This window comes from Equus asinus, chromosome 29, assembly GCF_041296235.1.
Source record: "Equus asinus isolate D_3611 breed Donkey chromosome 29, EquAss-T2T_v2, whole genome shotgun sequence".
Lineage (NCBI taxonomy): Eukaryota > Metazoa > Chordata > Mammalia > Perissodactyla > Equidae > Equus > Equus asinus.
The window spans coordinates 29,734,662-29,756,139 of NC_091818.1; the positions used below are offsets into that span (position 1 = coordinate 29,734,662).

At 40.2% G+C, this 21,478-nt stretch overlaps 1 protein-coding gene across 10 annotated transcripts in view; it reads right to left on the minus strand.

Moving 5' to 3' along the window:
- Positions 1–21,478, minus strand: part of CACNB2 (calcium voltage-gated channel auxiliary subunit beta 2) — a 351,543-nt gene that overhangs the window by 123,016 nt on the left and 207,049 nt on the right. For 8 of the 10 annotated variants that reach the window (XM_044762395.2, XM_044762396.2, XM_044762394.2 and 5 more), the window contains one exon: positions 1,808–1,927. In XM_044762395.2, the coding sequence (XP_044618330.1) occupies positions 1,808–1,927 (120 nt within the window). Of the gene's footprint in view, positions 1–1,807; positions 1,928–2,747; positions 3,235–21,478 lie in introns of those variants that run through there. The other 2 variants (XM_070500813.1, XM_014846024.3) reach the window with 2 other exon arrangements.

Consider the following 21,478-nt stretch of genomic DNA (forward strand, 5'->3'; position numbering starts at 1 on the left):
CCTTGAGTTGTATGATGATGTGGTATAAATCTGAGAAACTGTTTAATTTTGGTACATGAAAACCACATGAATAAATTAGTGCAAACAGAACACTCTTATTTCTGGAATACAAACTGTTAGTTTTCTTCTTGACTTTTCTTTGCACCTTGGTGCAAAATATAGAAGGTAGAATTCAGATTCTAAATGGAAACATACTTGTGGCAATGAACTTTACTGATCATGCATCGTCATTTTTCTTCGTTATTTAATTTCAACTTCATAATTTTTTTTATTGTAGTAAGAATATTTAACAAGAGATCTACCCTTTTAACTAATTTTTAACTGTTAACTATAGGCACAGGGTTGTACAGCAGATCTGTAGAACTTATGCATCTTACATAACTGCAACTTTATGTCTGTTGAATAGCAACTCCCCATTTCCTCCTCCCCCAGCCCCTGGCAACCCCCATTCTACTCTCCGCTCCTGTGAGTTCAACTACTGTAGGTGCTTTGTAAGAAGAATCACACAGCGTTTGTCCTTCTGTGATTGGCTTATTTCACTTAGCCTAATGTCCTCCAGGTTCACCCAGGTTGTTTTGCATCATAATGTTTTCAATGGTTAACGTTGGTAAAGCGGATTCGTTAATGGCCACACCTTGCTTTATCAGCTGCCTGCTCCTGCTGTTTATGAGCCATCTTGCAGTCAAGACTGTCAGACCTGGAGATGACTTCCCTGCCACTGAAGTGAGAACACTGTTTTGACGTACAGAAATACTGCTTTTTAAAAGTCAAGGTCTCCTGGCAGTTCCCCTGTAAACTACTATGGCAGCTGTGCTGGAGGTCATGAATATTACATAAGGGCTGTCCGTGCATTCGAACTACCGTCTCCACTCCACGATTCCCATAGCAACACACACAGATTTGACTCATCTCAGAGACGAAGCAGCCAGCAGAAGTATTCTAATGTTATCCTTGATTTTTTTTTCCGCAAGATCAACACAGTACTTACTCTTTTTTCAAAGCAGTAATTTTTTCAAAAGAAAACCAACAACCGTGTCAAAATACATTCATTTAAAAGTTACTGAGTATCACACAAGCCAAGGTACCTTGAACTTGAACAATGTATGCTTTAGGAATAGCTGCTATTGGAACAACTGCATGGGAAGATGAATTCTAATCTTTGTAATTAGTGAAATGGAACACTAGAATTGAATCTCAGCTCAAGCCTGCACTTATATATTTTAAATCTGATTTCCAGTCCCCCTTCCATAAATACGCACTTTATTATTATGGGATGGAGAAGAAGGTGCTCCGAGGGAAGAAACATTTTTAATTAATAAATCCTTTGTTGCTTTATTTTTGAAAAGCATAATGAAATCCATTTTTTAGGTATAAGACTATTATAAAACACCGACAGAGTAAAATTTGGGGGGAAGGTTTTCAAATCTAGGAAAATAAACATTAGCTTGAAGAAAGTTTATTTTTCTAAACAGACATGGTTTACTGGAAAAAATGAAGGAAAATCATTTTGATATTAGATGGTTTTTCCTCTGTGTATATTCAGAGGTCCTTTTTTGTGTCTAAATAAACAATCCACTCGTGGAAATGAGTTATTTAGACTATAAAACAACATAAAGGCAGGACCACTCTTATATATCACACTTCCTCTTTCTGCCAAGGTAGAAAACATGCTCCATATCCTGCATCTCTTTTAAACCAGACCATAAGTAACCAAACATTCGCTTTAGGAGAAACTTCCACAGGTGGCCCATCGCAGGCCCAGCACAACTGGCAAAGACAGCACTTGGCAGAGGAGAAATGGTTTTACCTTGGATTTTTCCAACTGCGCCTGGGCCTGTCGCTCTGCTTCTCTGCGCACTGCCTCTCGATCTTCCTCCAAAGAAACATCTGAGTCAGATGGACGGCTGGTGTAGGAGTCTGCCGAACCCTTGGGAGGAAAATGTACATTTTAAAATAGATTCCATTTATGATGTTTGCATTGGAAAAGTCTCCTCGACATGGCAGTGAGCTTCCTAGATTGTGCTATAAATTCCTGAAAAGAGGAGAAAATAATCCATTTTGTGGCAAACCATCTGGAAAAACCCTGCTCTGGTTTGCAGACCATTCACTAGGCTAGCGGTGCCTACCAAGTTCCCATTCCTTCCCAAGCCTTATGTTCCAACGAGTATCCTTTCTGGAAGCCAGATGAAGTTCCTTTATAATTAAACCAGCTCCGTGGTGCAGTGCCGGGCTGAAGGGCATAGGCGGGTTTCAAGGATAGCTTCAAGAACAATCTACAAGCTAACGCACGTATCTACAACTCAAAAGAAGGCACGTCTAATAAAAAAACCTAAAAGAAAGTCTGAGTTAGGAACTTGAACTCTCTGAAATGTCACAACCGTGAGATGACTCCCACTTGAATCTTAAGCATCCTTTTGTACCCTTGTTATTCACCTGATACCTTCTCTGACAAAACTGTGAGACGACAGCAGCCAGCTTCACTCAATTTCTAAGCCACACATTTTTCAATACCTTTAAATAGAGGTTTCAGGAAAGCTGGCTACAGAAAACACCTGCCCGGGATATCGCCGACAGCAATAAATCACGACAGGGGAAAAAGGCTCCGAAAATTACAGGACTCTCCCTGGCTCCCTCTCTAGCAATCAGGATCATATTACTAAATCGCGGGAGCCCCTGCCAGCACTCAGTGCAACAGCAGTAGCGACAACCAAATAACGTCTCCCCCAAACGAAAGCCCTTGAGCTTACACAGATATCCGAATTCTTCAGCCTTCCTCCCTTGGCTCTTTTCAGAAGCCTGATCCAGGTGGCCTTCATTAGCCAGACAGCGCTTTTCTCGTCCGCAGCTGCAGCCCCGGGCACAGATCCTCAGCGCGCGCCGAGCCCTGGAGAACCTCTGCTCCTTTGCTATCCATGCTCTGGGCAAGCCCCTCTTCTCCGTCCCTTTCTGCCTCCGGGGCTTTCACTCCCTACCCCGGAGGACGGCAATCCAAGAAGATTCTTATTTTCCCATTCCAGGGGGGAAAACAAACCCTCGAATGCTTTATATTGCTTTAAAAATAAAGAACACTTCAAGTGCATTCAAAGACAGGCATCAACTCGTTCTGAACTTAATGCACCTTACTACCCTAAGGATTCTCTTCCCCGCTCTTGGATCGTTCAAGGAAATTAGTTGTAAGAGAACCTTTTAAAAAAAAAAAAAACCTAGTGCAGAACGTATGCAGTGACATTTGCAAGTGTAAAGTTCAAGCCTTATCTTCAGAGATCTGGAGGGGGAGGGCGGAGGACGCACTCACCGCACTGGGCATGCTCCATATGTAGCCTTTTTACGCAGATGCTCACATCACACTGTTAGTCTATGTCAAATTGCCATTTTGCATCCGAAGTGTAAACAACTGGAAAGGGCTTTTCGGTTCTATAGTAACACGCACATGGTATGTTTGTCATGTTTCTGTTTCAAATGAAACATTCTCTCAAAGACAAAGCATGTAATGTTTCATTTAATGATCCCTTTCCACCACCCTGCCACAGAAAGTATATCCTATGCCAATAAGACAATTCATAGATAATAAAGAGTATACACATTGTTGGACAGCAGAAATCAAATAATGCTCATCAATCATAATATCAAACTACTTTTGATTGCCTGTGACTTCCCAAACAAGATGCGTAAGAGAGATTTGCCCATTTAATTAGGACCTGAAAGTAATCACAGCTCTAAGCAATGAGTTTAACGGAGCTCAAAATGACTCTGAACTGCTTTTCCAACTGAGAAACTACCTTTGGAAATAAAGTCACTGGAATAAATAACAGTATGAATTGTCATAATAAAAATCACAAAGAAATTTCAAAGCTTGGCTCGCATTAAGAGTCAGAACAATTGAGTCCAAATCTTCTTATATATAAGATGATTGAGGCTTGAGAAGGAAAGGTACTTATTAATTTCCTGTACTAATGGGATTGCATTTTTATAATTTGTTTATGAAGAAATACACACTTCCAGGTTTCTTAAAGTAAACATAAAATTCTGTCACTACAAACTACATTTTTGTTTGAGTGTGGTGGGCGGGATTTATCTTGTCAAGTCTCATGCAAATGAAAGAATAGTGTTTTTAAGAAAATCTTCTTTGTTCCTTCCCTTCCTTCTTTCCTTCCTTTCATCTCTGGGCTAAGACCACCCTTCATGATATAAATGTTAGAAAAGACAGTAGAATAGGAGCTTAAGGATAAAAGTTATAGATCGAAGGCACCTTAATTGGAATCATAACAAATTAATAAATAGGTTACTTATATTGTTAGGAGTGAATGTAAAATGCATGGGGAATAGAAAATGTATTGCAATTTTTTTGCTCCAGTAGTTCACAAGGGAGATATGAGTTTTTCTACACCAACACACTTGCAAATCGATTCCTAATCTTCCGAGAGGGTTTCCTATAGTAGGCGTAGCACAGTACAAAATTCCCAGGAAGCATAATTAATACTCTATAAAGGATCTCAGGCCCTATTGCCACAATGCTGGCATTCTAAACTCAATCACCTTGCCAAACGTTCAGGTCACACCTCAGTGAAGACACAAAATTTCTGTCATTAAGAATCCCATAATGTGGATTGTAATTAGTCTTTGGGTGGGGAACATGATGTAATCTCCACAGAATTTGAAATATATCACAATGTACACCTGAAAGTTATATAATGTTATAAACCAATGTTACTGCAATAAAAAAAATTAAAAAAAGAAAAGAACTCCATAATGAGAGGAAGATCATAACACGCACACCAATTGTGTGCAGTCTCATTCTGTTTCAAACAAAGATTGAAAAAGTCCTCTGCAGCGGCCGGCCTGGTGGCGTAGTGGTGAAGTTTGCATGCTCTGCTTGGGTGGCCTGGGGTTTGAGGGTTCAGATCCTGGGCCCAGAACTACACGCTTGTCATCAAGCCATGCTGTGGTAGCATCCCACATACAAAATAGGGGAAGACTGGCACAGTTATTAGCTCAGGGACAATCTTCCTCAAGCGAAAAATAAATAAATAAATAAAAAGTCCTTTGCTAATAATCAAATATAGCTTTTAATTGCACATTTTGAGAACTGTTGCTAGGTTTAAATAATTAAGCAGTTAAAAAAAATGCTACATTGACTTTTGGCAATGATCTTTTGAATCTTTGCACCAATTTACTAACCTTTTGACTATTTTACAATATGAGATGTGACCATGAACTGATGTTTAGTGTAATTTATAGAAGGAGCCACATAACTTTCATTCCTTGTCTCTATAATAGGATATACTTTCAAAATATTTTTCATTATAGAAATTACATGTGCCCATGGTAGAGAGACACCAGTAACTGTCACCTTAAATCTTCCCACTCAAAGATGGCCACTATTAAAGAGTAGCATGTTCTAGCCTCCAGAGCTGTTGCCTTTTTGAAAGTCACCCTCCTCACATATGCATTACAATTAATCTGCTTCCTTCTAGGAGTGTGGATTTATGCAGTTAGAAGTGATAGATCTAATTAAGCTTTGCCTTCAGTACCATATGGACTTTCTGGGTCATTCTGCCTCAAGTAGTCTTCAGTGAAGAACAGCTGGCAGTCCACAACTTTCCACAATTCCAGAATAGGTTCATTGCAAGATGTACCCTCGATCCCCTGGGTTCCTACAGTGATTAGCTGATCTTCGGTGTATTCGCCTTTGCAGGCACATCTCGTGTTCAGCTACCCATGTTTCCTCTTCTCCATCTTAATATTCTCCTTCCTCATTGTACAGTTCCAGCATGCAATTTGCACCTAACAACCACCAATAATACCTCAACCAGGATCTTCTCCTTTTATTCTCAGAACTCTCACTCCAAATATGTGATCTTTGCTTATAGGAAAATTTGGTTTAATGGGATTAATTTATGGTTTTATCCACTCTTCAGTTTCTGTCTTTTTTCACTTCGGCGTCAAATATTTGCACAAAAAGCATCATGCTTTTCCTTTAGTTTGCTTTTTTGATGCTGTACTTTACTCTTTCACAGTCATGTATATTTCCAGGATCAATTTTCTTGAGGGTTCTTGTATTTTCTCTTTTAAAGCCAAAAGGATGAGTCCAAAGCCTATTCAGGAGTGGCACTTTTGATCCCAAATTGGTCATCTATTTCTGTAGCAAATAGTCATATGAAGTCTAAAGCAGTGCTCTTGGGCAAAATCAATTTCTCCTAGTATCCTCAGGCTACCTTGATTCTAGACGAAGTTATGTTCCATCCCAAATCCTCAAGACTCCAAACAGCATCCTTATGTATGGGACTATGCTAAGCCAATGTCAGAGCTGACTTCAACTGTTTCCTCCTGACCTGCCATGGATAGACAGACATTCCGTTGCCACACTGGTCAGGCCCACATTTTTAGAACAGAGCAAAATGGGATAGACTTTCAAGGCCAAGAACCAAGGGGAAAGAGTCTGTCTGTCTTACACTGTCTGCTTGTGTTGGCTGGGGGAGATAATTTTTTCATTTCTGATATTGTCATCTCTTTTCAGTTTAGAAGAATTAACTTTTTTTCCTGTGATGATTAACAAGAAAATGAATTGCTAACCCCTGCTTTGTTGGTTTCTTCACAAACAAAACCATAAACTCATTACTGATAATGAGAGCTCCTGACTCTAAAAATTCAGCCATGATATAGGCTACCGAGATGAAGCACATTTTCATTAACATTGTATACTTTAGTTTGCAAATGGCACATAATTACTGTTCAAATCCATCCAGTAATGAAGTCTCAAATGTGACTGGCTTACCGTTTGGCTTAATGTCAAAATATCCACGGAGATGATGGTAATCAAGCTATGCAAGTTCATCCTTCTGTGGTACTTTCATGATTATGTAAAAGCTAAAATGTTAGCTTCAATTTTCTTGAGAGCATAGGGAAATTTATTAACTTTGTGTGTTATCATAGGTACTGATGAAGAGATTAAAATTTACCAAAAAACATGCATTTATAACTGTGAGTACTGTAACTATAAGTTAAATGCTGGGAATATATGACTATGAAAAAAGGTTAAATCTTCTTTTCCAACATGGAGCTTGATATTCCAGTAAAGGAGACCAATCTTTAAAAAGTTATCAAAAAATAATTATAAGGAGAAAAAATAACAGGCTGGGATAATAGCCTGGGTGCGAAGACACTGCTTTAGTTAGGATGATGAGATGATATTTAAGCTAAAACCCAAAGGGTAAAGAAAAACATTAGCCCTGGGATGTGCTGAGAAAAGAGATGCCCAGGCAGAGGGAACAGCATATGTTAAGACCTTGAGGACAAGGAAAGCTTAGCAGTTTGAGGAAGTGAAAAGAGGTCAGGGTAGCTGACATGCCACTTTTTCAAGAGTATTTATTTAAGCTCACTCCTCTCTCCCCCTTTTTTTTTTTTAAATTTTTATTTTGTGTTTTTTTTTTTTGTGAGGAAGGCTGTCTTTGAGCTAACATCCATTGCCAACCTACCCCTTTTTGCTTGAGGAAAATTGTCTCTGAGCTAACATCTCGGCCAATCCTCCTCTATTTTGTGTGTGGGATGCTGCCACAGTATGGCCTGATGAGCAGCATATAGGTCCGCGCCCAAGATCCAAACCTGCAAATCGCGGGCGGCCGAAGTGCAGAGCATGAATTTAACCACTACGCCACTGGGCCCTGGCCCCCTCTCTTCTTTTTCTTACTCTACAGGTAGATACACACTCAAGCACACCTGGAATATGGATTCTGGGAGTCCTTTTGGTTCATATGGCATCACCTCACAGAAAAATACCTTATGCATATTTGATTTTCTTAATTAGAAGTGGCATTTAAGTTGTCCATAAACTCCACATTTTTGAAACCATCATGTTTTCTGAGATTTAAATAGAGTTCTCTGATTTTCTTTCTTCTAAATGCAGTACTCTCTCTCAAAGGATAAAGTCAGTATATTTTTGAGATTGTTCTATATTATGTTAATAATTAGGGCAATCAATTTATTAAGATTAGACTATGTATATGAATAATAATAATTGCTAATTTCTAATGAATGCTTGCACTCTGCTGATTCACAAGCATCACATAATTTCACGTCTAATTATCTCCCTTTTTACTGATGAAAAACTGAGGCACAGAGAGGTTAAGTTACCTGACACAGGTTACAAAGCTGATAGTCAATGGAGGGAGGCGTCAGCTTTCAGCAATCTGAATTCAAGTTCCACGCATGCATCAGTTCAGAAAAATGAAAGCCAGAACAAACCCCTACATGCAACTGATGTTTCTGTTAACTGAAAACATATCTTTTTCTGTCTGCCAGGCATACATATAGCCGTTTCTAATGGTTATAAAGTGTCACGATGACTTACAAGGTCTTCACTTTATGTTTGTTAAACTTGGCGTGTGGGCACGCACACACTCTCACTCTCCCTCACACATGTGCATCTTTACAGATTCTCAAATTTTATCTTTCCAAAAAGCACAATGAAGATACAATGAGTGCCCAATGAAACAAATATTTTCTCATTCATCAATGCAATGCTGGGGGTTTTTTTGTGGTTTTTTTTGAGGAGGATTAGCCCTGAGCTAACATCTGCCAACAATCCTCTTCTTTTTACTAAGGAAGACTGGCTCTGAACTAACATCCGTGCCCATCTTCCTCTACTTTATATGTGGGATGTCTACCACAGCATGGCTTGCCAAGCGGTGCCATGTCCGCACCCGGGATCCGAACCAGCAAAGCCCGGACCACCCAAGCAGAACACGCACACTTTACCACTGCACCACTGGGCCAGCCCCCAGTGCAATGCTGTTTTGTAGAAAGAAGGGTTCAAAGAGTTGGCTGCTACTGTGAAATTTTCCTCACTTCAAAGTATCTTGAAAGTGTAAAGTATTCTTTTCATTATTTATCCACAATGGAAAGTAGATAAGTAGAAAGGGAAAACAATAGAAGTCAAGAAACCAGCTATTTAAATTTTTCTCTTTTCCCTGAAAAGGAACATAACTTTGGCAAGCTGGCCCTCAGTAGCCTCTTTGGCAGCTAATCTTGTCTGAGGCTGGCTGGAATTCAAGTGGCTTCTGAGTAACCTTTCAGTTCAATAGGAACAGTTGCTAGTTTTCAGCACCGAAGCTCAAGTTATTAAAAAGTACAAATGGTAGGTCTAAAGCTGAGACGTGACAAACTCACGTATCTTCAAGAGTAATACATTAAAACACTGTTATCACCAAGTTATTCCTTAAAGGAAGGGTAGAATGGCTGTTTGTATTTCACAGAAGAGCCTCTGTCCACTATTTGCAAATTTGACACCATCAAAAAGAACCATTTTGAAAAAGTTAAAATTAGATGGCCAATTTCAATATTATTTTGAATTGTGGATTTTAGGCATAGGATAAATAACTTCCCTTCATAATTACATTACAACATTGTGTGTGGGGGTGGCGAGTTTTTTTAGCCCTTTAATATATATTTACTGATGGTGATGGATGACAAGAATTTTTCATGCTAATATAATTTCTTACCAAAAACCTCCACCTTTCAGTCATGAGAATGGGATGAGTCGTTAAGAAGCACAAAAACAGTGCCTGAGAGAGTTGGACTTTCTCAAAATTTTACCGAAAAAAAAAAAATTAAATGACGGAAAAGGAGTGAATAAGTCAATCGTATCTAGGAAATTTTTGGTATAGGAATTTATGTGGGTATAGATATGGCCAGAAACTCTGCATGGCTTTCTCTACCTTTACTCTTTCTACTGAATCATTCTAATCAGGAGGCTATTATTTCTCTCTAAGAAAACGTTCCCTTGATTCCATTTTCTCTGCCAGCTCCCACTCCATTTCTTTACTCTGCTTTGCAGAAAAAAATATCTCAAAAAAGTTGCCTATCCTCCCTTCAATTCTTCCCTTCCAGATCTTTCTTAAACCTACTCTCTCCCACTACCAAAACAGCTCATCAAGGTCACCAATGACTTATGGCTAAATCCAGTGGTTGATTCTCCGCGTTCACCTTACTTAACCCATCAGTAACATTTAGTACAGTTATTTAGTATTACTCCCTAGCCTTTATTTGCTTTTCCAACTTGGCTTCCCAGAAGCCACTCTCTCTTGGTCTTTCTCTTACCTGTAGGTTATTCCTTCGAAGTCTCCTTTGCTCGTATCTCCTCTTCCATCCATCTCCTACACTCTCCCCTCACACACACAACCTCCTTCTTTCTGCTCCAACCTCACTGGCCTCCATGATGTTCATCACAGCCACCTCCCTGGATTTCAACACTACTATCGTCTCCTTCCAGTCTTTACTCAAAGATTGCCTTCTCAATGAGGCCTTCCATGGCCATCTTATTCAAAAATTGTAATCCCCACTGCCCTCCAGTATCTCTAATCTCACTTATCCTGTTGTACTTTTTAAAAAATAACAGTGCTTTTAGGGGCTGGCCCCATGGCCGAGTGGTTAAGTTCGTGCGCTCCGCTTGGGTGGCCCAGGGTTTCGCCAGTTCGGATCCTGGGCGCGGACATGGCACTGCTCATTAGGCCATGCTGAGGCAGCGTCCCACATGACACAACTAGAAGGACACACAACTAAGAATATACAACTATGCACCCGGGGGCTTTGGGGAGAAAAAGAGGAAAAAAAATAAAATCTTTAAAAAAAAAAATAGTGCTTTTATCTTCTAACATACAATATAATTCCCTTATTATGTTTATCGTTTAGTGTCTGTCTCCCTCCAATAGGAGATGATATCCATGAGGGCAGAGATTGTTTTCTGTTTTATTCACTCATTTATCCCAAGTGCCTAGAATAGTGCCTGGCACAGAATCCATACTCTAAACATTTGTTGAATGAATAAGGGTTGCAGAAGAGCAAGCCTATTCTTCCTCACATCTTTTTTTTTTTTTTTTAAAGATTTTATTTTTTCCTTTTTCTTCCCAAAGCCCCCCAGTACATAGTTGTATATTCTTCGTTGTGGGTCCTGCTAGTTGTGGCATGTGGGACGCCGCCTCAGCGTGGTCTGACGAGCAGTGCCATGTCCGCGCCCAGGATTCGAACCAACGAAACACTGGGCCGCCTGCAGCGGAGCGCGCGAACTTAACCGCTCGGCCACGGGGCCAGCCCCTCTTCCTCACATCCTTTATCTTGAAGCTCTTCCACTCTACACGTTCTACTTAGCATTCCTAAACATTTCTAAATGTTCCTCAACATCCCTACACATCCTCATGTCTCTTTCTTATTCCACACCAACAGAAATCTGACTGACCCGTAGTCAGTGACCAATAAATATTTGCTATAATGAGTAAAAGAATCAAAGACTTCAGCCTAAAGATATACTTGGTGTCTTATCATAAACTTCAATAAATACCAAGCTCATTAACTTAGTGTAAATGTCAACTCTAGGTCAGTTGATGAAATAAACACGTTCCATAACAAGCAAGCCACTCGGAAAAAAAAACGTCATTATACTTAAAATTTATATAGCATCCTTCTTCCAAGAAATATACGAAAGATTTTATATTTTGAAAATATGATTAAAGCCTATTTCCTATGAAGCTTCTTTTCCCGTTAATTCCCCTTCTTATTTCCAGGGACTCAAAGTTCCACTCCTCAAGCTGCTAATGACTCATTGTGCAGCCATAGGCAAGTCATGTAAACATTCCCCAGGCTAATTTCCCCCTCTGTGAGATGAGTATACTAAATCGAAGCTACTAGAAAGAATATTCTTGAAAATGTTCTTACAGATGGTTGAAAATACACTGTAAATATGACATATTGTATCACTGTGTACTGACTGTTGCTTCTCAAGCACTACCCCTGCCATTCCTGTGGGGATAGAGTGTAAATTCACAGCAGAAAATGTGACTACACATATAACTTCTAGTAAGAGAGAATGTTTAAAAAGATCAGGCCAGCACAGGAGGAAGATATTTCTGCAAGCAATTTTGGGTAATATATTTTAAAGGAATCAACTGACTAACTGGACAAATACAAAACTCTGGAATATCCTAATGGGCTCTCCACTACTAAATAAGGGTCACATGAAAAGATGACACATCCAGCAGTGAACCTTTCCTTGAATGACAGAACAATCAAACAGTGAATCTTGGCTCCTGCCTTCCAGGGAGAATTCTCCCAGGTGGCAACGAGAAATCAACCCATGGACATTAAAGGATGGCCATCACATGTGTCCTCCAGGGGACTCCACAGCTGCGAAAAGGGACATGGCTTCAGTCCGTAAAGAGTCTACCCTCTACAATTTTCTTTGCATATACAAAATTATACTAACTGATAAGAAAAACATTAAGAGATCAATAGATACAAATAGACAAAGGTTATGAATAGAAAATTCACAAAAACGTCAGCTAGTCTCAAGCATCTGAAGTGTTCAACCTTACTAAATTAAACACGATTCTATGTCCTCATTTAACTAGTACTATTTGCAAAGTACCAATTCACAATGTTGTGAGGCATACATTAAAACCGATGCTGTCACCTCTTGATATTTTTTGACTTTCACACAACTCTTTGGGAAAACAATGTTCTTTTTGTTTGTATCTGGATATGCATCTCAATTAATATATATCGAGACTAATTTCACTTCTGGCACCTATCTTAAGAAAATTCTTACATTATAGTCTATAAACTTAGTAGACTATTATACAATCTTACAAATAGTTACAAAGACTGAGGAGCATTAAAGGTAAATGTGGATGATGGTCACAGCTGGTAAAAAAACTTAAAGAACGGAATCATTTCCATAACTACATACATTCACGTATATAAAACGACTAGGAGTACACAAAAATAACAGAAAAGATGGGTTGGACTCACTGATTTTTTTTTTTAATTTGGGGGGCTAATTTAAATTTTTTTCTGTAAAGTTACCATTTTTGTGAATAGAAGTAAAAAATTCTTATTGCAATTGAAATGTCTGACAAAATACCCTGAAAATATTTTTGGTGTGAAAAAGATGGTTTGCTGGGGCCGGCCCAGTGTTGCAGCAGTTAAGCACGCACGTTCTGCTTCTGCAGCCTGGGGTTCGCTGGTTCGGATCCCGGGTGCCGACATGGCACCGCTTGGCAAGCCATGCTGTGGTAGGCGTCCCACATATAAAGTAGAGGAAGATGGGCACAGATGTTAGCTCAGGGCCAGTCTTCCTCAGCAAAAAGAGGAGGATTGGCAGCAGATGTGAGCTCAGGGCTAATCTTCCTCAAAAAAAAACAAAAAATAGAGGGTTTGCAAATGCATATTTTCTTGAATTAGTTGATTTAACCCTGACAGTTTTTTGCATGTGGGGAAAGGAGGCAAGCTCTGGGTGTCTTGGGAACTCTGTATGCATCTTTAAATAAAAGAAATAAAGTAAACACTGATGGAGGAATTATTATCGTGTAAGAAAAAGAATGAAAAGTACTTAAATGTGAAATGTTAACATTTTAAAGCAGTATGTTTCTCTGTAGAAAATGTATGAAAATGATTATTTTAAATTTCCACTGAAACATTGGGTTTTTCTCATATGACTATGTAAATTATTTCTTGGGACTAGGTTAGATACTTAAGCAGGCCCAATGACTCAGTAACTTGGTAGTAAATTATTAATATACTGTTCCAGAAGTCTAACCTTCCAGAAAGAGATGACTTGGGTTCACAGAGATTTAATATTAAAAATAGGCCACACGATCAGGGATTTGGCTGGAAAAGAGCCAGTGGTATGGAGCATTCAATAATAAAGTACTGCAAAGTACCCTACTGACCTAAAATAGTTAATGCATCCCTTAAGCAGCTAACCTACCTCCAGGAGTGATTTAAGAACTGGAGACAATCTGGTTCATACAAACCTGTGTTTAGAAACAGGCTGAAAATTTTAGATTGTTTAGCTAGAAATGTGCTGTTAGTTATATCAATATAATAATAATGTCAGAAAATCCCGACTATATTAAGAACGTTTAACCAAACACTGGGCATATGCAATTGGTAAAAAGCAATCCATATAATATCTTCTGTCTCACAAAGAAGAAAGTATTCTTTATTGCAAATACTCAATATTTGATGCCATAGAATGAATGTTTGTGTCTCTCCCAAAATTCTTATGTTGAAACCTAACCCCCAATGGGATGGTATTAGGAGGTGGGGCCTTTGGGAGGCCATTAGGTCTTGAGAGTGGAGCCCTCATGAATGGGATTAGTGTCCTTGTAAAAGGACCCCAGAGAGTTCTCTAGCCCCTTCTGCCATGTGAGAACACAGCAAAGACAGTCATCTGTGAACCAGAGAGCGGTTTCTCACCAGACACTGGATCTCCTAGGGCCTTGATCTTGGACTTCCCAGACTCCAGAACTATGAGAAATAAATTTCTGTTGTTTATAAGCCACTCAGTCTATAGTATTTTGTTACAGGAGCCCAAACGGACTAAGACACGTGGAAATATATGCTCTAAGTTTAAAAGTACAATGAACTTCAATGACGGTAAAACTTCCATCAGGCAGGGTAAAAATGGCTCAACAGCTTGGTAGAGATTAGAACAGGTCTGGTGACCACTGCTGACCACTGCCTATTGACCCTTGCACTATGGCCTGGTGACTACTGTTTCATAGCCTGGTAGAGCATGCATACGTTATACGCCAGATGCTTCTCCTGTTAACACAGACACCAGACTTGGGCACTCCAAACCAAAGGTGCACACGTACCAGGTCTCCTGCTTCATTTAAATGACGCTCATTTAATATTGTGTACAACTAAATATTATCTCCCTTTCCCCGACATACACATACGTTAGAATGTAACGTCCATGATGAGGTCAGGCAGTTTGTTTTTTTCCACCTCTGTATCCCCAGCGCCAGTGTACGTCTGGGGAGAAGACATGACGGGGGTTTATGATCCAATGAAGGAGACAGACATTACGAACAGAGGTAATAACACAAAAAATTATTTTATGACCATTTTGGTAATTACTGTAAGGGAAAAACACAGGATGCTAGAGGGAAGGGAGCAGAGAGACTAACAGGAGGCTTCCAAAAGGAAAAGGCTGGGTTTTAAAGTTGACAGGCAACAAGTTACAGACAAAGGTAAGGGAGCAATGTTCCAAGGCAGAAGGAGCAACTGCAGAGGAGAATGCTCTTAGCGTGTTAAAGGAGCAGGAGAATAAGGAGCAAGAGGAAGGCTTTGAAATGACTCAGCTGGATATGCCTTTTGGCTCTCACTTCTTCAGGCATAAGTTGATGCACTCAACGACAAAGGGAATCAAATTACAGTAATGTCATTAATTCCCTAACTTCTTCTGGACAAATTCACGGAATCAGCCTGACTGACTCTTCATCTTCATTACGTTTATATCCAACCACGCTTTCAACAAGTACCTACCACTTACCAGGCACTGAGGACTCAAGAACAGAGAAGACACATTCCTGTCCTCAAGTAGCTTACAGCACCTGGATCAGCTACCAGTCGCTGCCTTAGAATTTCAAAACACAAGAGCCATTCATTTTACTAAAACTGAAAATCATAAATAATAGACCCACAATAAAATTGGAAAAATATCTGCCAATGACAAAGGGTTGATTTCCTTCATCTATTAATACATCTTGGAAAACAATAAGAAAAGACCAACAATCTCATAGAAAAAGAGGCAAAACAAAAAGAAATAGGAAGCGATATTCACAGAAAAAGAAATGGTTTTAAGCATATAGAAAATGGCCGGGGCTGGCTCACGGTGCAGTGGTTAAGTTCAGGGAACTCTGCTTCCGACTGGGGTTCACAGGTTCGGATCCCTGGCACAGACCTACACCACTCATCAGCCATGCTTGGCGGTGACCCACATGCAAAGTGGAGGAAGACTGGCACAGAGGTTATCTCAGTGCTGATCTTCCTCAGCAAAAAAAACAAAAAAGAAAAAGAAAATGCCCAACTTATAGTTATGACATTACAAGGGGCAAAATCAAAGAAAATACTAATGTTTTTAAAAGCAAAGCACTTGTTAGTACGGTACTCTCATGCATTGCCCCTTAGGGATAAAATTTGTTAGTATTCATCAAAATTGAAAATTCATTTATGTTTTGACCAATAATTCAAATTCTGATTCTTGGACTTTTATCTTAGAGAAATATACAAATATGTACATAAGGATGTATATACAAGAATGTTCATTATGGTATTATTTGTGTTAACACATGACTTTAAATAACATAACTGTCCATCACTAGGGGATTGGGTAAATAAATTATGTTGCATCCATATGATTGCATAATATTCAGACATTAAAAACAACAGGCTATATCTAGCTATACGTGCTAACATGGAACAATCTCCAAGATATATTTTACAGGTAAAAAAGAAAAAAAAAGCAAGAGGCAGAACAGTGGATACTGTTGTGCTATCATTTGTATAAATATTATTTAAAGAATATATTAGCATTTAGGCGATCGCTAGAATATTTCAGTGGCTGCACATTAAAATAAGCTGGAGAAAAATCTCCGTGCCTGAGCCATATCCCAGACTAATTCACCCAGAACCGCTGAGGGGTGGGACCAGGCATCAGGACCTTTTAAAGCTCTGCAAACGATTCTACTGTTCATTCAAGACTGAGAAGCTCTATGTAGGAAACCCAAGAAACTGGTAACATGGTTGCCTCTGGGGAGGAAACCTGAGGAATTCAGGGCCAACGGTGGGAGGGATTTACTTGTCACTGTGTAACCTTTGTAATGCGTGAAATTTGTGTGTGTGTGTATGTGTGTGTGTGTGTGTGTGTGTACTGTGTTCATAATCCTCTAAAAAGAGACGCTTCAAAACAAAATTCCTGGGTCATTTTCTATCAGAGATTTGTAATATCTTTCCCTTACTCTCAATTTCTGTGGTAAATTTTTCATATACACAGCTGTTACTTGGATTTTTTTTTTCCAATTAAAGAAGTGCACTTTATTTTTATGCTGAAACATACTGAAGTTATTCCCAAAACGTGACCGTGATATTGGCAATATGACCCAGAGGCAGGAAGCTGACCCTACTGATTTTGGAGGGGAGGGTCTCAGAACTGACTCAGTGAATGACTACAGGACTCCTAGGGACCATGGTACCTCTTCCGCCCCATTCGTTCTGCTTCTGGATGCACTTTTTTCTTTCCTCCCAAAACGTCTTTGTAAATCTCCGACGTCAAAGGTCACAGATTTGACAGAAATAACTGCAGCATTTAAAATGGGAATCCATCAGCTACTCATTATTCCCTTCTCGGCTCTATGAGTCTCTATCTTCTCACCTCCCGGCACAGCAGGCACGTATTTATGTATTTATTTATGGCTCGACTCTCCTCACTAATACGTAAGATCCATGAAGATAGGGATTTGTGCCACTTTTGCTCGCTGTTGAATCTCTGGTAGTTAGCATAGGGTCTGGTACACAGCAGGCACTCAATAAATGTCTGTTGGCCAAAAATAAAGCTGCTCTGTTATCCATCTCTATGAAAGTATCATTGTCCACGTCTTTCCACCTCACCACCACAACTCTAGTCAAATCATTAACCCTGTGTTTCTCATTGGTCTTTCTACTTTGTCCTGGCCGCCAACCCTTCCACACTCAGTGGCCAGATTAATCTTCTTCAAACATACATTAGATCTCATCGCTCCCTGTTTAAAAGGCTTCAATTCCTTCCACTTAAATAAAATCCATTCCTTATCTATATAATCTGGCCTTTGCGTACATCTCTGGACACATCTTGTACCACTCTTCTTTTCCTTCTCTACCTTCCAGCCATAGACATCACCTTTTTTGTTTGTTTCTTGTACACACCAAACTCTTTCTGCTTTACTCTACTTCTGTTTTTCCTCCTGCTTGCAACTCTTCCATCTCTTGCTCCAGTTCTAGATCATACCCTCCTGCTTCTTTTCTCTGGAGATTCTTTCAGATTATGAAAATATTTGTTTCATCCCTGTTTACTTTTTAACCATCTGTTCTACTCCCCCCGTTGGAAAGCAAGCTCTAAAAAGCAGTAGTGCTCTTAGAGCTGGGAAAGAAGGGCCCATGCTCAAGGCCGCGAGCTTCAAAAGTTGTCCTCTGGTCCTGCATGCACGGCTGCAGCCCACACTGCTCCTCAATCAGCGCTGTTCAACGGAACTTTTTGTGATAATAGAAATGTTCTATATTTGAGCCCTCCCATATGGGAGCCTTTAGCCAACATTCGGCTATTGCAACTAAGGAACTGATTTTTTAAATTTATTAATTGACATCTAAATAGCCATACAGGGCGAGGACCGCCATGTTATACAGAGGAGCCCTGGATGCTCTGGGTACCAGACACCCTGGAATTCCCTCACCAAATGGGCCTGTTTCTTGGGCCTGCTTGAGCCTCTTCTCAAGTTCATCCTTCTTAGGATACCCACCCCACCAGTGTGCATGCTCCCAGACCCAGAGATGGCCAAGGGGAGCTCTTGGCTGAGGAGCGAGTGATGAACAGGAGCTTGAGTATATAGGCGAGGCTGTCTACGCACATGCAATAGCCCCTCATGCACCTTGACAGAGCCTAACGGGACATAGGGCTGTGTGTCAGCTCTCTGCCCACTGCTACGTTTCCACATGGAACTTAAGGAGAATTCTAAATTCAAATTGGCCTTCTCAGGCATTATAAAGGCATGTACCATTTGGGCCTCTGTTGGGCCTCTGGCCCCCACACCCTGCAGAGGTGGGATGACCACAGTGTCAGGGACATCATTTTGTTGACATCAGGCTCATCTGCTCCTAGCTGATTACCTGGAACTCTGGTGCATGGTAGGTGCTCAATAAATATTTTGGGGTAAGTAAATAAAGTATACGTCTATCATATCAAACGCTCGGTGATTTTGGGTGTCAAGCATGTAAAAAGACAATTTCTGGGGCCTGGCCTGGTTGCATAGTGGTTAAGTTCACACGCTCCACTTCAGTGGCCCAGGGTTCAGGGATTTGGATCCCAGGAGTGGACCTACACACCGCTCATCAAGCCATACTGTGGCGGCATCCTATATACAAAATAGAGGAAGATTGGCATAGATGTTAGCTCAGCAACAATGTTCCTTAAGCAAAAAGAGGAAGATTGGCAACAGACGTTAGCTCAGGGCCAATCTTCCTCACCAATACAACAGCAACAACAAAAACAGACAGCTTCTGTGGCCTCAGTGGATTGTTTAACCAATAATATTACATCTATATTTCCTACCAATGGAGCATCCAATCATAAGTAAAACAGCACCTGTGCCATCCCATGGTCTGAGAAAACACAGAGGAAAAACACCAGAAAAACGCAACAAGGAATCTTCAGTACAGAGAAAGACACAACCATAGTAAGGAGAGAGAAAAACAACTCCTGGAGTGATAAACATTTGCACAGCCTATCAGAGGAGACAACTCTCAAAAAAATCTAGCAAATGGGCTGGCCGAGTGGTTAAGTTCGCACTCTGCTCTGGCAGCCCTGGGTTTCGCCGGTTCGGATCCTGGGCACAGACATAGCACTGCTCATCAAGCCATGCTGAGGTGGCATCCCACATGCCCCAACTAGAAGGACCCACAACTAAACAAGTACACAACTATGTACTGGGGGCTTTGGGGAGAAAAAGGAAAAATTAAAAATCTAAAAAAACAAAAAAAATCTGGCAAAATCTGGATACTCCTAGAAAAGAAGAGATCCAGACTAAAGTAGGCCATGGTCTTTTCTTTCATTCCTCTTTCTTTCTTTCCTTTTTTTTCTATACCTAAAAATTTTAGATTTCTTCAATTAAGTTGAAAACACAAATGAATATCAGAGCCCCATTGTACATCATTGATAATTATACATAATTTTGTTGAAATTATGATGATAGGGTAGAAATACATGAAAGCCTTACTCCATAGTGGAAGTTTAATCCTTTTCAAGTTATTCTTTTGTGATTTCCATAAAGAACTAAGTAAAAGAATGTTTCCAGGGGCCAGTCTGGTAGCACCGCAGTTAAATTCGCATGTTCCACTTTGAGAGCCTGGGGTTTGCCGGTTCTGAACCCAGATAAGGACCTACGGACCGCTTATCAAGCCATGCTGTGGTAGACATCCCACATATAAAATAGGGGAAGATGGGCACAGACGTTAGCTCACGGCCAGTCTTCCTCAGCAAAAAGAGGAGGATTGGCAGCAGATGTTAGCTCAGGGCTAGTCTTCCTCAAAAAAAAAAAAAAAGAATGCTTCCACATAGCATCCAGAGAGATGCCTAGAACGGGTGGACCCTATCTGCCTGTGGCCAACAGGATTTTGGAGCGCTCGGTGAGCCACATCATGAATCACGAATGCACATCGTCAGGAAATGATCTGTTCAAGACCTATTTCTGTCTGTAGGAACCACATATTTCATCAACACAATTCTAGCTTCCACACTCCAAACTCTGTAGGCAATCAAGTCACAATAAAATGAAGCTTCTATCAGGTAGGAAAGGCGGAGCTCCTGTCTGTTGTTCCCGACAACAGAACCAAAGGACAGCAGCCAGGAGTATAATTTCCCCAGCTGGCACTGCGCCTGAAGACTTGGTCTCAGCAGCGAGGATTAACACTCGATGTCGCTTCTTTCTACTTGCAGAAAATCCACTGCTCCCATTCTTCAGACTCGCCCCTGGGGGTGCTTACAGGCAAGGCAGCCCACCTCCGAGGGGGGCGCTACAGTTTTCCTCACACAGGGGAAAATGTGCTAATTAATAGAAAATTGGGATTGCATGGGGATTGTGGGACGAGAAGTCTACACGTTTTCTTAAAATTAGGATCCCCTAGTTGTGATATTATTTATTTCCTTTCCTATTCGTGTTTTCTTTAGCGATCTGAAAAATTAAGAAGATTCCAAAGCATCTTTCTCTAAAAATAACCCATATAAATTAGTTTTCCTAATTAATAATTTCTCATTTACTTTGGAAAGTAAATTAAAGCAAGATTGTCCTCAAAATAGTTCCTCACACATGCAAAGAGTGTACTTTGATTCTCAGAGTTAGATTGCAATATTCAAGAGTTTTTAGCCAATCCAATCTTTTATTTTTGCCTAAGGCAAAACCAAAAAAAACAAATGTTGCTTGGTGATTTAGTCACCACTTAAAAAAATTTTTTTCAAAGGAATTATGAACACTATTGTTCTTGAGATAAAAGCTTTAACTGATTGAATCAAAACTAAACATTTTAATTCAGTAAAATTAAATTTTTTAAAAAGGATTTCTTATGAACCTTGAAGACATTATGCTGAGTGAAATAAGCCAATCACAGAAAGACGGATACTGTATGATTCCACTGGTATGAGGTCCCTAGAGTAGTCACATCCATAGAGATGGAAAGTAGAAGGGTGGCTGCCAAGGGCGGGGGGGAGGAAGGGATGGGGAGTTAGTGTTTAGTCAATGTACTTAACGCCACAGAACTGCATGCTTAAAAATGGTTAAAACGGGGGCCGGCCCAGTTGCGTAGTGGTTAAGTTCACGCTCCCTGCTTTGGTGGCCTGGGTTTGCAGGTTTGGATCCCAGGTGTGGACCTAGCACCACTCGTCAAACCATGCTGTGGC